The sequence below is a fragment of the Anas platyrhynchos genome, chromosome 5 (assembly GCF_047663525.1).
Source record: "Anas platyrhynchos isolate ZD024472 breed Pekin duck chromosome 5, IASCAAS_PekinDuck_T2T, whole genome shotgun sequence".
Lineage (NCBI taxonomy): Eukaryota > Metazoa > Chordata > Aves > Anseriformes > Anatidae > Anas > Anas platyrhynchos.
The window spans coordinates 39,444,485-39,459,930 of NC_092591.1; the positions used below are offsets into that span (position 1 = coordinate 39,444,485).

A 15,446-nucleotide genomic window follows, 5' to 3' on the forward strand; every position below is an offset into this window, starting at 1 on the left:
ACTTACCTTGCTACCATTTCCTTTTCCTTATTCGATGCATATCCACTGCTACTGAGTGTTTTTGTTGGAGAAGACAGGAAGTACAGGCAGTGATTTGTAAAGTACTGATCAACTAATGGTAAAAGAACCTAAGAAATACAGATACAAAATGTATTTTTCACAGAGCACAATGGTAAGTGTAGCAACAATGCTCTGATTTGTCAAAGTGAAATCAAGCAAGTTTAGAAGTTCTGTTACAGTTGTATTTTCTCATTTCAGATATGAAGTCATATAAATTAAAATCTTAAGTATTATAATTTAAATTTAAAGCTACAAGAATATTAATCAGTGTTACACAGATCTATCTATTTTGGATCTAATACTGCAAAGCTTAGTTTTCTCACATTTAACTGTCACGAGCATCACCAGAGGACTTTTCCTCTCCGCTCTTCATATAACTGTCCAGTACACATATAAAAGGAGAGTTTTTTTTTTAAGCTCCTAAATAAAATCCTAAATGTTCCTTACTTCAAATTTGATCATCAACAGCATTTATCTTAGTACATTTGTCATACAAATGTGTAAGAAATTACTATGCATAGCAATATTTATTCCTGTTAAATAAACAATACTACATGCTTCAGTTTATACTGAGGCAAAAAAAAAAAATAAAAAATCAATGTATATATTTAGTAAGAGGATTTCATTTCATTTCATGTAATAAATGAGCTGCCTTTTAATTTCTATGTTCCTTATCATGTATAATCTATTCGGCAAATATATTGAAATATTTTGAAATCATCTGAAACGTTTGAATCCAGCAAATATATTGAGCTATTCTGGAACACATTTGGAAATATCTTTTAATGACATATCATTCATTAATTACCATGAAAAATAATTGGAAAGATATATTTCTGTTACCTGAAAAGAAGTCTTACATTACAGAACTCTATGTTCTGTATATGTTCTGTATTCCATGTTCTGAATGTTATAGATATATATTGCATCTGTAATATGTGTATATATATATATATATATGCATATAATTATATGTATAATTATATAATTATGTATAATTATAATTATAATTATATGTATATATTATATACATATGATATATATATAACTTGAAGTACTAAATCACTCACTTTCGCAAAGAATTTTATTTCTTGGTCATGTGGAGATTTTTCAGTTTTTCCACTGGTTACAATGGCTTCTGCAAAGATACAATAAAGGTAGACATGAATAAAAAGTTGGTTAATAATAAACAACACACTAGCTGTGGTACAACCTTAGAGACTTAGTTTTTAAGAAATACAAAGAAAACAGCAGAAACAGTTTAGCCAGTTACTGGCTAAGATGTCCAAGAAATCAAACTGCAAATTTAAAGACAGAATTACAGTTTCTTAAAGGCAATAAAAGTAGTGGTCTCTACAAGTTTAGACATACCAATCCAAATATTTAAATATCAATGACTTGAATGATTTTCAAAATAAAATCTGCAACTTACCCAAATGTGCAATGAACTCTTGAGCAGAGTCAACATATTTTAAAATTTTCTTCAGAAACTTAAAGGCAAACCTCTTTTCCATGGATGAAGCATCCAAATCCATGTCATTCAGACCCCTATTTTAGAAAGCATTCAGATAAATTGCATTGCTGAAGACAGTAGTACAAATTTTGACAGTACTAAGAAGCATTCTATTCCTTTTAATCTTTTGCTTATGGTAAATTTTTGTAAATAGCAGAAAATGACCTTCCACAGCAACTCTTAGTTATTAATTGCATAGCAAGAAACGTTAAAAACAGTTCATGTTTCATGTTCTAACTCAAATTTCCATCATAACAACTCATAACGATAAGGAAATACTGGCTATGCATAATGGCTATATTCAAATGCTTCTGTAGAGTTCAAATAGCAGTAGATAGGAAGACTCTCCCTTTATCAATTAGAGAAGACAACCTGGCTAAAGGAGATGCAGAAAACATTGAATGCAGATTTATTGGGCTACAGAAGGATAGAAAAGAAGCAGGGAAGTTTGTGGCATGGAATAAACTTCCTTGCAGGAAAGCAAAGAAGTTGATGGACTCAGTGTTGTGGATTGGAGGAAATGATCACTTGTCCTGAAATTCTTCAGCACTGTTTCAGAAGCAAATTAGGGAGGATAAATGAAGATTAGATAAAACAGCTACGAGGTGAATCCAAGGAAATCAGTAATTCTGCAGAAGAAGGTTGATGCAGCAGAAATTTTAACAATGAAAACACTAATAATAAGAACATAGTTCATGACCATATTATAAGATGGGTAGGAGAAGAAGAACAGTTACAGTCTGGAGAATAGAACCAGGAAACCAAGAAATGCATTCCAATACCAGTTTATACATAGATATAAAAGAACTTTTCTAATCCCCCCCATCTTAGATTTTCACTTAAAGACAAAAAAAAATCTATTTGAAGAGTCCAAGTTTACATACTTTTATGACCTATTAACTGATTTACAACATGCTTAATTATTTGTATTTATTCATGTACGTGATACATGACTGCAATAAGAGCTATGTATGGTTGACAGGTGTCTCCTGCTGGCTCATTTTCACAGAGGATAAAGCAACTAAGTATTTACCTGAATTTTCAGTGAAGTCACTTTAAATATTCTCTTTTTGAGTTTATATAGTAATTTATGGTTACTAAAAGATTACAAGTACTTTCCTAAGTTTTTTGTTTGTTTGTTTTTTTTTAATGTAATTATGTTAAATGACAAAAGACAGCATCAAAAGCACTTGTATAGGCTGAAAGATGCTTAAAGCATCTTTAAAACACCCCATCCCTGGAAGTGTTCAAGGCCAGGTTGGTTGGGCATTGAGCAACCTGGTCTTCGGGAAGGTGTTTCTGTAAGTGGGTTGGAACAAGATGATTTTTTAAGGTCCCTTCCAACCCAAACTATTCAATGATTCTGATTCTGTAGTCCTACATTTTAAAAATGTCATTCTGAAAATGTGATAATTTCAATCAGTACTTTAAAAAGATTTTAAAAGTACTTTTAAAAGATTTTATATTTACTTAAGATATGTACATATTCATCTGAAGAAAACACTTGGACAATAATCTTGACTCACCCTGATACAGACAATTACTGCAACTCTTTGCCCATAGCCCACAAACAGCCTGAAAAGATTCTTTTCAAGTTGACTTATCTCATTATTCAACACTCAAAACACTGCCCTCCTAACCATAACAGATGCAGCTGTAAAGAGTATTAAAAGCAGCTTTTGAGCAATTCCATTGATATTTCAAGGACCTTTCCTTTGCAGGAACCAAATTTGCTTCTCTTACACAATATTTCTAAAGCAGTTATAGAGGATATAAAAATGCCTACCAGAATGCATACTATTTGACTTCAAGCTGAGAACCTACATATTTTGTAGAACTGAATTTTTCTCTGAAGTACTGCAGAAATGTATCTTTAGAGCTCTATCTTCTAATATCTTAAAAATGGTATTACTTGGTAAAGCCAACTGAAACCACTGAAGGTAACTTTTGCAGATCCTAATAATCAATTTATATATTTTTTTGGATGTATACTTTCACTAAAGGCACAAATTTGAAGAAAAAACAAATGAAAACAAGTAAATATGTCTCTATGTACATACAAAAAATGTTGTTCATGAATACAGTGTAGATTACAAAAATGCTTAATGCTAGCAAAATGGCAGTTTCCTATGTGCTCAGGAATTTTGCATGTAATATGTAAATGACAGCTATGATACAGTAACTCACAAATCCATCACACTAAACCAGAAATACAGTATAATAATAAGCTATTTTAATTTTGACAGAGTAAAATCCCAAAGGCCAACATATGTCCAGATACAGCAATTCAATTTATAGTACAAATAATATGCTGTTCTGCTTGAGCAAGTTAAGGAGGAAATGCCCACAAAAATGCCCACTTTGTCTTACTAGTTCAGAAAATTCAAAACAACATTTTTCTTAAGTACTAGATTAAAAACCACTTTACAGTATCAGGCCTCAGATTTATTTTCCCATGATCTTACTGACAGCTGCTGGTTGCTAATTTAGAAGTTCTGAATCTTCTGCCTCCTCAATTATACTACTGTTGCATTTTGTATTTACTATGATCACATATTAAAAGGTAGCTCTCTACACTATTTCAGACGGGTCTTTCTGAACATAAAAATAATTAGGACTTTGATTTACAGAAGATAGAAGATATACCAAACAGTAAATATGTTAACACCTAACAGGATGCAGTGAGATAAAGAAAATTACCATGGTCTGTGCACTGAAGATAAGCAATTATTTCAAAAGTATACACCTTACCGAGATATGATTATACCATTCACTTGAAGGAATTTAAACAGCTCCTGTGCCTTTTCACGGTCCCGTGATTTCTCCTTGGCTGTCAATGTGTCATAAGGTACCAATAAAGGATGACTACCTCCACCTTTGGTAAAAATTGAGAGAACTGTAAGGGTTTTTATTTGTTCTAAGATTTAGTTTGCTTCAAATACGAAAATAAACTATTCAATTTAGATTGTCTTACACTGTCTTCTTTCAGACTGTTTCTTCTCCCTCATTTTGCTTGTCTTTTTTGTGTGGTTTTGGCACAGGATTCTGGCTTACCTTTGCTTTCCAACTCCATTTTCTTCTTTTTGGCCCATATATTATGGTAGTTTTCTGCCATTACCTCAACCATTCCCTACATTGCCATCGGGAAAAATAAGACGATGCAAAATTAAAAGATGAAAATTAATAATTCTGTAATTATACATAATTCTACAGTCTTGAGTATAATCTACAGTCTTTGGTAAAGAAACATCACCCATAGAAACTTTGGCTGAGTTGGTTAATGCATCCAAGCATTTACCTCAGTAAAGTGGGACACAAAAATATACAGATGCTTTCCAGGTCAAATAAAACAGTGATAAAGTCATTACTTATTATTACCTTATGGTAGTTTTTAAATGACTTTAGTCATAAAGCAGTACCCATTAAGCTAGGGACTGTAATGCATAAAACAAAATAACCATAAGTGTCTTCTAATTGTATGATGTCTAAGAGTGAACTACAGTACATGGAGAATCTATGCTGAAGGCAGGCATTAGACAATGTGAAGACAATCTACAAAGAAAAAAACGTAAAGATCTCTCAGCACAGATGATGAGACTTAACTAAATACAAACATCTATTTTTCAGGAAGTACAGACTACTTTCTTTCTCTTATATTCTGGTTTATAATAGTTTACATCCTTTGGACACAAATACAGCTTACAGTCTTTGCACATAAATAGCCTAACAGATCTCTTTTAACAGATAATATGAAGGACAGTCTTGAGTCTGTTCTTATAAAAGCTTAATGAAGTAGCACTACAAATACTTATGAAGGGCAACAATGGAAAAAGCAACATACTGGTTTGCAATTGAGCATATAGATAATGGGGGATGGTATCATGGCCTACCAAATGTATAAAAACTGATGCTGTATAACAAACGAGAAAAAAGAGGAAGAGTTAACAGAAAAATCTGAAAGCAAAACAAAGTAATATGAAGTAGATTTCATTTGTCTGAGTACAAGGGCAGAAGCAATAGATTACAAAAAATGTTAAACGGAGGCATTTTCTAATTAGTTGGGAATGACTGTAGTAGTTAAGAAGAAAAGAGATGAAGAAATCAAAACGTAAGACAACAGAACCATGGATAAAATTTTCACTCAAAAGGACCAAGCTTTAGATCTTAGAGCTAAGATAAGTAGCCTGGCTGTGTGAGAGATTTAAGTAATTAACGATGAAATTCTATGTCTGAGACACTGTGAGGATATCTATACCAACTACAGTTATCAATAACAGAAACGTGAAGAAGGATCTGCTGGAGGAAGTTCTGAGTCAAGAAAGACAGAAGACAAGGAAGACATTCAAGAAAAATAGAATTTGTTTTGGAGAGAATGAAATTATGTGATTTGTCCCAAATAAACTTTTGCTTCCTTGTAGACCAAGGAAAAATGACTAAGCAATATAGAGAACTTCTTTACAGAAGTACTAAAATGCCAAGACAGTATACTTAGTATACTTTGAAAGAATGATTAGAAAGGTAGAAAGAGAACCAATAGAACAATCACACACACACGAAAAAAAAACACAACACAATAGGTGACATAATTCCTAGAACATCAGCAGGGAAAAATGCATCAAAACAAGGCATTTTTTGAAAACTAACTCTGCGTTTTGGCTAGAAAAAGATCAATACAGAACTAGTGATAACAGTGTGTCAGTACATAACAGGGATTAGATTGCATGTTGGATACACTAAGATTAAAGAACACTGTCAAATGGTCACTGTAAATATTGAATTCAATGAGCTCTTGGATGAAAGAAGAATGAAAACTGAAGGAAAAACAGGAGTGATATTTTTTGTACAAAAAAAAAAAAGAAAGCCCAGAAATTTAAAATCAATAATCTTTAATAAACTAATAATTACTCATCATATAATTAGTTATCAGATAATTAGTCATCAAGCAAAAAAACATGCAGTGTTGATACACAACAGTGTAACAATAGCTAAACAACTATTTAACTGCAACAAGATTATTTCCCTTTTTGAAACTATTCATGAGGACAGGGAAATGGAGATCCCTTTTTACAAAAGGAAGCTAAAAAAGGTTAATTGTTTTTAGCAAAACTGTGGCTGAAAGGGAACATCAAAGAGACACAAGGCAGAAAGTTTAACTTAGAATCTTCAGAAGGTAGAATCTTTAGCTTATACATGTAGACAAAAACAATAAACGGATGATGAATACGCTTGAGTGAGGTTCTGAGCAAACAAAACTACCAGGAAAAGCATATGGAAAGGAAAAGAAGAGGGAAAAAGTTTAGTTATATCACATGGTTTAGTCTATGAAATGGTTTATATTAATTGAACTACCATATTGCTGTGAATACAGATAAATAGAAAGAAAACAGGCTAACCAAAAAGAGAAAGTGGTAGAATGTTTTCAATTTTCCCTTGGAAACACTTATTGCAGAAAAAGAAGTAGAGGCATGAGGAGGACAACATTTAAAGATGGAATGAGGGTGGAAAGAAGTAAATGGGTACCTGATTATGAGACTGAAATTGAAGACACTATTTATAAGACAATAGAGCTGAAAGAATCTAGAAAATAAATTTTAGTTAAGAAAATCAGCTTGGCCAGGGATTTCCAACAGAAATGGGAACTGATTAAGCAGTTCTGTATCAAAAGAACAGGAGTGGAGGAGGATACTGGCATGGCAAAACTAACCCCAGCAGTCAACTAATAAGAATTTTGAGATGCACAAAGAAAGGGACATGAGATGAAGTGAAGAATGACAGTGAGAGAAGAAAGCAACATGAGCAGATGATTAAAATCAGACAAAAAGTCAACAGCACGTGCAGCCAAGAACAGAAAGGAAATCTTAATATGGAAGACAGAAAGTCTGACATTCAATTTTCAGGTACTGATCATGGTGACCTTTAGGAAAAGACAACACAGAAGGAACAACTTCAGTGAGATGGACAGTTGAAACAAACTGAACGACAAAATAAAGCCTAAGAAAATATGCATCTTTGTGGCTGTTAACACAGGAGATGAAATTACTCTAGAATGAGCATAGGAAAGAAAAAAAAAAAGAGATGCCTGTTGGATGTATAAAGGAATACTAATATGCAAGTTTGAAGCAAGGCAGATGGTATAAATATTGTTGAGGTAAAGAGAGATTTCTTTACTCAATATGGCTGAGAGGGTGGGTGAGAAGAGTTGCAAATAGTAGAAAATAAAAGTAGAAGCCCTATAAGATCTTAACACACTGAAGAGCACACTAAAAACATGTAGGCATGCCTCAAGGAAAAATAAAAAACAAAAACAAAACATACAAGCAAACAAATGAACAAAAAAACTTTCTTCATTCTGTATAAACTTTTTCACTACTATTGCTCTATTTAAAATTTGTACGTCATTTTATCGATAAGGGTAATATATTAAAAAATAATACACAAGCAAAACTGTGTTTTGCAGCTTTCTTTCTTACAATGAAACTGTCTGGAATAATAATATGAATTCTTCCATTCTCTCAGGCTTTTAAGCATATGCCTGCACATGGTCTGCGCATAACATCAGAAGCATCAATATATTCAACTGTTATACAAAGTAAGCACAGGCATAAGCTAAATATATATCAAAAGCTGTTTACAGTCCCTTCCCTGGCTTCATGCTAACTTGTTCTAGGAACTCAGGAAGCACCAATGAGATAAAGAGCAGAAATCTCTTTTTAAAATTTATAAATAATATATGTGAACCTTTTTACAACAGTGAATCACAAACGAAGACAGAAGTACACTCATAAAATCTGTTAAAATTCAAATCATCAATAACAAAGTCTACTAAGTCTTTCCAAGTCCTAGTTTTGCCTGGTACAGAAATAATTTTCTTCCTACTAGCTGGTATGGTGCTGTGTTTGGGATTTAGGAAGAGAATAATGCTGGTAACACACTGATGTTTTTATTGTTGCTGAGCAGTCCTGACACTAAGTCAAGGACTTTTCAGCTTCCCATACTGCACTGCCATTGAGGAAGCTGGGGGTGTGCAACAGCTGGGAGGGGACAGCACCAGGACAGCTGACCCAAACTGGTCAAAGGGATATTCCATACCATATGGCATCATGCTGAACAATGAAACTGGTGGGGGGCACTGCTCGGAGAGGAGCTGGGCATCAGTCTGCAGGTGGTGAGCAACTGCATAGTGCATCACTTGCTTTGTATATTTTATCATTATTATTATTATTTTCCTTCTTTTTCTTTCCTACTAAATTGTCTTTATCTCAACCCACAAGATTTTATTTTTTTATTTTTTTTCCCTGATTCTCTCTTCCATCCCATTGTGGCAGGGAGGAGGGAGCAAACAGCTGCATGGTGCTCAGCTGCCTTCTGGATTAAACAACAAAATTCTAGCACAAAGTATGCAAAATACAAATACAAACCTGAAGCTCCCTAGAAAGCACCACATTAGAGAGATCAAGTGGTGCTGGGCTATATCCATTTCCCTGAGGGGAAAAAAAAAAGAAAAGAATTATTTTATTATTTTTAAATAACAAATATTTTAGATAAAAGAATTCAATATTCAACTACAACACCTCTCTTATTGATCTAATCTGTGACAGTATTTACTTTTTTTTTTTTTTTTTTTAAAACTTCCTTGAGAAATTGTGTTCACCTTTCACCTCGTAATGTGCTGGAAACACATGGAATGATTAACAGTACATCTGTTGATATGGAAATGAGAAACATGCAAAAAAACATTGCCTCTGCTGGCAATAGATGACAACCTGCTTTTATATGCTTTTCAGCCTAAGTAAGGAGACCTATCATGAGGCATTCAATGTGTCTTCAGAACGTGACAGAACGATGTGACAACCACCTGAATGAACAATGTATATTAAAGATAAGACACCATAATGAAAAGTTAAAGTTCATTATTGTCTACAAGAATTCACAGACTAAGAAAAAGGTCTAAAATATTTATGCAGTCTTGAAATGTTTAAAGTGTGAAAGCTCCAATGTAACAAACCTAATTCCTGTGATTACATGTGATGTCACACCTAAATCAGTGGTTTCAAATGTACTGAAGTTAAACGTGCTGAAATCCTGTACTGAATCATGTCATGCATTTTGTTTGTTTGAAACCATTTTTTAATTTTATAGGTCAACATGTTAGCAACTACAATGAAAAAACAACTACAAATGAAAGAAATAGTCTTTATCACATCAAAATGCTATGTACTATATACTTATCTGCAACCCTTGCCTGTAAGATTTAACAAAAAGTATTAAATGAACAATCTTATTTGTCTGTCATAATAATCTTGACAGAAGCCAATTTCAGGTTCTTCTGTTTGAAATTTCTAGATTTAACTACTGTAAAACAAAAAGCTTTAAATACTGTGCCATGTATTCTTTAAATGACTACACAAAATCCCTCTTCATTAGAAAATTAAGAGATATGGTCTCTGACCACCTTGGCTTCGTAAAAACTGCACTTTTTTTGCAGTCCCCTCTTTAATGTTACAGTACATTTGTTTATTATAGTGACGAGACTTCCAATCTCAGAATTCTAACTCTAGAAGCTTCTTTTCATTGAAAAGAATATAAAATAAACATATTTTTGTATAGTTTATCAGTAAATTAACAACCAAGCCTTCTTTTATTTTATTTTATTTTTTTTCCAGATTTAACCAATTCCATCTCACCTGGCTAGACTGAGATATGCTGCGGAGCTTTTCATTTTCACGCTGATGTAATATTGTTTCTCCTCCTTCTTTGGTCCTTTCTAGGCTCCATCCCATGGCCAACATGGTTTTCAGTGATTCTCTAGCAGGCCAACGATAAATTTCTTTTTCCTTTGAAGCAAATAATTTTCTTTATTTAACAAGTAGCAAAAACTTAGTAAAATATTCTGTTCTTCATCATAAATTGTCACATGCCACAAAAGTTAAAGAAATCCTGTAGTCATGATATAGTATTTTTTTTGCATGAGAAACAAGCTTTAAAGTAGTTACACACCTTTTTGCTTTTATTTTTGACTGTTAATATGTCTATTAAAAACTAAGGGAAGTCAATTGAGCTCTGAAGCAATAATGTAGTTTGTATCTGGAAACCTACTAATTAGTTGCTCCAGCCCAAAATTATCTAAGACTGATGACACTAAAATTACAAATTTCATTTACAAGTAATTAGTTAAGTATGTACATTTGAACACAAAGCTTTTTTTTTTTTTTTTTTTTTAAGCATTCCTCTATTTATATCTATTTACAGATACAGAACATTACTGATCTATAAACCTCTTCGTGTAAGTACAGCCATCAACAGCAAATTAGGGGAGAGCTTTCAGTCCTTTGAAATGTAAAGGTGTTATACAAAATCTGAAAAGTTGTGGGAAAGAAAACTCTGAGTGCATCATATTAAGACTTCTCAAATCAACATAATAAAAGTATTTCAACTCTTAACCATAAATAAGAATTGTTATGACACTTATTTAACAGTTTTTATGGAAAGACCTGATTTTAGAAATAGTTCAGAACTTCAAATCTGAGACCATTTTGAAAAATCCCTTTAAACAGCTTAAATAATAATTCAACCAACAATACTTCAGGCCCTCTCTGAAGATTTCAAAGCAATTTAAAAACCTTGGGAAATGAAAACTCCTTATTTTGTCATCTCAATTTTCTGAATGGGAAAAGTACGGTAAAGGGGGACAAATGTAATTGACTTAACTAGGTCACCTCGTGAATCACTGGAAAAATATACAACAAAATTCCTGTTTAGTTCAGTGTTTTGACAACTAAAAAACATTCATGCCCAGTGAAGAAATTCAATGTAAAGTGTATTTAAAATATTTTTAATGTTTTTTCTCCAATTTCAACTGAAGCACGTTCTCCCATTTCATTAAAATTTTCTACCATCTTTCTTGAAGACAGAATTACCTTCAACTAGATATGTTAGATTACTTTTACCTAAAACACAAGAGTAGTTGCCAGTCACTTCCTCATCCACAGAGACCTGAAAACCCTGCCTTTATTGGTGCCTTTAATACTAATTGGCTCAGGCTTATGAAGGCTGCCTAGCAGAAGCGTATCATTTATGCAGGACTCTATTAACTAAACAATCACTGTAGCATATAGGGATCGCTGTTCTTATCTGTAAGATAAGAGGAGTTTGCCTGTCCTCCAGTTGTATAATAAATTTGAATTGTATTAGAAAAAAGTAAACAAAATCAAGCTACTTTCCATTAATACAGCTTAAGTATTCTCTATTACCTTTTCTGTTAAAGTTTTGAAAGGTCTTATTAATGGGTGAGTCTTCGTATTTTCATCCAGTGAAACACCGTATTTCCATCCATTATTAGTCTGAAAAGATATATATATAGTGAAATAAGATGAGAGCATCACAGATGAGTGAGAAACAGCACGTTTTGTGTGTCATACTGAATTGCTAATCTACTCCAATGTCTACACTGTGCCACAGAAATTTGTGTGTAATAGAATGCATCCATCTGTGGATACACCAGAATAAAACATGGCCTGGGAAGATCAGAGTCTATCAGCCGTAAGTCTCATGCAAAGATTTGTGACTCTACTATACGCTGGCCGCTTTCAAACTAATGGTTTGAATGACTAACGATTAATGCATTAACATGGTACTGGCTAAAGTTTCAAAACAAAAAGAAAAAAGCATGTCTACTCTCTGGGAAGCTACAGTCAGCAACAGAGAGAAGAAAGATCCTACTTGCTTCCAAATTTCCATTTCTGGAAGTAATCAAACATCTATGTTGACTTTACATTAGCCTATGAGGAACGAGTATCTGTTTTTAAGTTCAGTGTCAAAATTATAATTTTACGTAACACAGATGACAAGCAGTGATTAATACTCTCTACTGATTTAGTATCAAAGATACAGGCTGTGGTGACTGAACTAATTAACATCACACCAAAAGCAGTCTCTCAGAAAAAGAATTGTGATGCAATTTCTGGAAGCAACACACTGCTTGTCTTATGGAATATGTGATGTTAACAGATCAAGTATCAAAGAAGGTAACTTACTGAAGCCTTCGCTTTAAAGAATATTAATTGAAATTTAACTTTTGAGATATATGTAACTATACACACATTAACATAGTCTTTCTCTACAGATTTGCATATATAGACACATACAATAACAGAATTGTTATTTCTATATAATTGTTCAATGCAATTGTTATTAATTGTCACAATAAATTACATAAATCTATCCCATCTTTTCCTTCAATGAAAGAGACACCTAAAATTCATTCTTGGATTAAATGAGTTACTCATATCCAAACACTTTCAACATACTTAGTAAGAACTGCAACTCTATCAAACTTCATTTTGCTCAGTTTTAACTCTATAATATCTATTTATTAACATCAAAACTTGCAAACTGTTAAGACTAAACAGCCCTTCAATAAATTTAATGTTTCATTTTAACATTTAAAAGTTCAAAATCACATTATACACATGCCTTACACCTCTTTTGAAGTGCTGAACCACAGACAACACAGTGATAGAACACTTGGAAAACTATAGGGCAAATCAATGTGTGACAGCCTTCTCAAAGTTAAGAATAAAGAAAAACTCTAACGACATTTTCTGAAATAATAAATGATATTAGACTTCCCAGGTACTCTCAGATCACAGAGCTGCTGCAGTAAAATTGAATTTCTGACTTCCATTTAAAGACCATCATTACCAAGGCAATATGATGCTAAGAAATATATATTCTTACTTTAAAAAACAGAAACAAAACAAATTAAGCACCCCTCCTCAGTCCCTACCAAATATTTGTCTTAACAAATTCTGGTCACTTTGAAAAAGTGGCAAGTATCAATCCACTTGCTTTAGCAAAATGTTTCTTCCACATATCCCTAAAGAATATAGACATGTACACGCTGAACAAGTGCCTATCATTTAAACACCTCACATTTGTTTTCAACAATCACCTCAGGTATTACTGGGGTAAGACAGTTGCCAGTCTTAAAACAGTTCCTACCTTATCAAAGGCCCACTTATCATGGGAATGTTCAGCATACTTGCTGACAATATACTCCAACTTTTCAGGAAGTACAAGGCTGTAAACAAAGGAGAGTTTGGTCATTCAATTGTAAGTTACTGCACTCTGATCTATGCAAAAAAAAAAAAAAAAAAAAAAAAGCTTCATCTCCAAATGAAGGTAAGACATTTCGCTTTGTATGTATTTTTTCTTTAGAATAAATAACACTAAGCAAAACAGAGCTATAATAGCATTTACAGAGAGTCTTCAAATACATAATTCTTGGTAGTTCTTAATGCCAGATAGTATTAGTATGGACGTTTCACATGGTTAGTGGAGGGTCTTGATTTTAATAGCAATCACCAATCAGCAAAAGTCATTTCTTGAATATAGACATTTTAGAACTCTGTATTTTAGAATTACTTAAAAGCTCATGTCTCTACTAAACCATCACACATGATTTGCTTGCTTTGCTCTACCAGGTTACTAGGATTAAGTCTCAAAACTAAATAAGATTTTATAAAAACTTGGTAATAGGTTAATTGAATCGCTTACTAGATTTTGATGATCTTGTACCATTTGCCATCACTGTACCACACTCTAAATATGACAGCATCAACTGTTTTAAGGATGTAAATATCCCAAATATTTTTAATGGGGTACATAAGAAGTACTAATTTACTACATACTCTGCAGACTATTGAACTTCTCTACAGGGCTAAGAGTAGTGTGCTTTGTATCTGCTAAACAGGATATGTTCTAGCAAAGCATTTGGCAGCAAGAAGCAAAAATGCCTGTATTATTTCTTAAAGGTACTAATATCATTAAAAAGTCAGTCACTGGCCACCACTCTGTACAGAGGAGAAAAAAGTGTTAGTAAGGAAAATATTATAAAAATATATAAGGAAAGGAATTTGTTATGAAATACATTACTCACTTTGCTGTACTGACAGGTTTGGGATCAAAATTTCCTTCTGGATCCACTGAAGTCTGCTTTTCCAAAGTTGATCTAATTCGTGTATCTAAATAATCAGGAGGCAAGGCACCAGCTATAGCACTTAGACAAGGCAAGGCCATTCGAAAGAGCTCTGGATCGTACTTCTGCAGGAGAGATAGGAACTGGTTGGAAAACCCAACAGAAAAACATGCAAAATGTTAGTGAAAACCAAGCAGCCATATGTACCAATATTAGAAGATGCAGACACAGTAAAGCACATTTTAAAACTAAGCACAGAGCAAAAATATTGCGGTATGACCTGTATTTTTCTTGTTATCAACCCAATACATTTTCAAGACTGTTCCAATTACTGTAAGAGTATGCTGACACCTGTATAAGCATATACAATACATGTAGGAGCATGTAAAGATTTCTTCAGGCCATTAAGGCCTACATAGAAAGAATCAAAGGTTGATTACCTAGTCAGAGAAGTACAGTAATCTACAAAATACTGTCTTTAACTACAGAAGTCATAATAATGTATCTGTCTTTTGCCCTAAACTTCTTAAAGTTTAAATCATGCCAGTCAAAGAAAACTGTGTTTTACTGTTGCAAAGCCAGTTCACTATCTTTCAGAGTTGTCCTGTTAAGAGGTGAACCAGCACAATTTGTCTCCTAAATAATTAGCCTAATAGTTTAATTAGCTCTAGAGATAATGGTACTTGATACATAAAAATGCATGGTGCAATTACATATGAAGAATTTATCCTATCCTTAGTTAACTTGCCATGAAAAACATTCAAGGTTAATTGTTACACACTAAGTGTGTAAATTAAGTTATTTAAAAAAAAAGGGGGGGGGGGGGGCATAGAGAAAGTAGCAGCAGATCATAGGAGGCCCAGGTTCTCATTAAAGCTCTCAAACTACATTCTTTTT

The 15,446-nt window shown here is 33.1% G+C and overlaps 1 protein-coding gene across 13 annotated transcripts in view; it reads right to left on the reverse strand.

Annotated features, from left to right (window-relative positions):
- The window catches only part of RYR3 (ryanodine receptor 3), a 219,585-nt gene that overhangs the window by 61,926 nt on the left and 142,213 nt on the right, over positions 1-15,446 (reverse strand). For 8 of the 13 annotated variants that reach the window (XM_072038900.1, XM_072038897.1, XM_072038899.1 and 5 more), the window contains exons 51-60: positions 14,511-14,692; positions 13,574-13,652; positions 11,824-11,913; positions 10,258-10,407; positions 8,992-9,054; positions 4,628-4,703; positions 4,325-4,448; positions 1,493-1,608; positions 1,131-1,198; positions 7-128 (exon numbers count right to left, since the gene is read on the reverse strand). In XM_072038900.1, coding sequence (XP_071895001.1) covers positions 7-128; positions 1,131-1,198; positions 1,493-1,608; positions 4,325-4,448; positions 4,628-4,703; positions 8,992-9,054; positions 10,258-10,407; positions 11,824-11,913; positions 13,574-13,652; positions 14,511-14,692 — 1,070 coding nt within the window. The remainder of the gene's footprint in view (positions 1-6; positions 129-1,130; positions 1,199-1,492; positions 1,609-4,324; positions 4,449-4,627; positions 4,704-8,991; positions 9,055-10,257; positions 10,408-11,823; positions 11,914-13,573; positions 13,653-14,510; positions 14,693-15,446) is intronic. The other 5 variants (XM_072038901.1, XM_027458847.3, XM_072038904.1 and 2 more) reach the window with 1 other exon arrangement.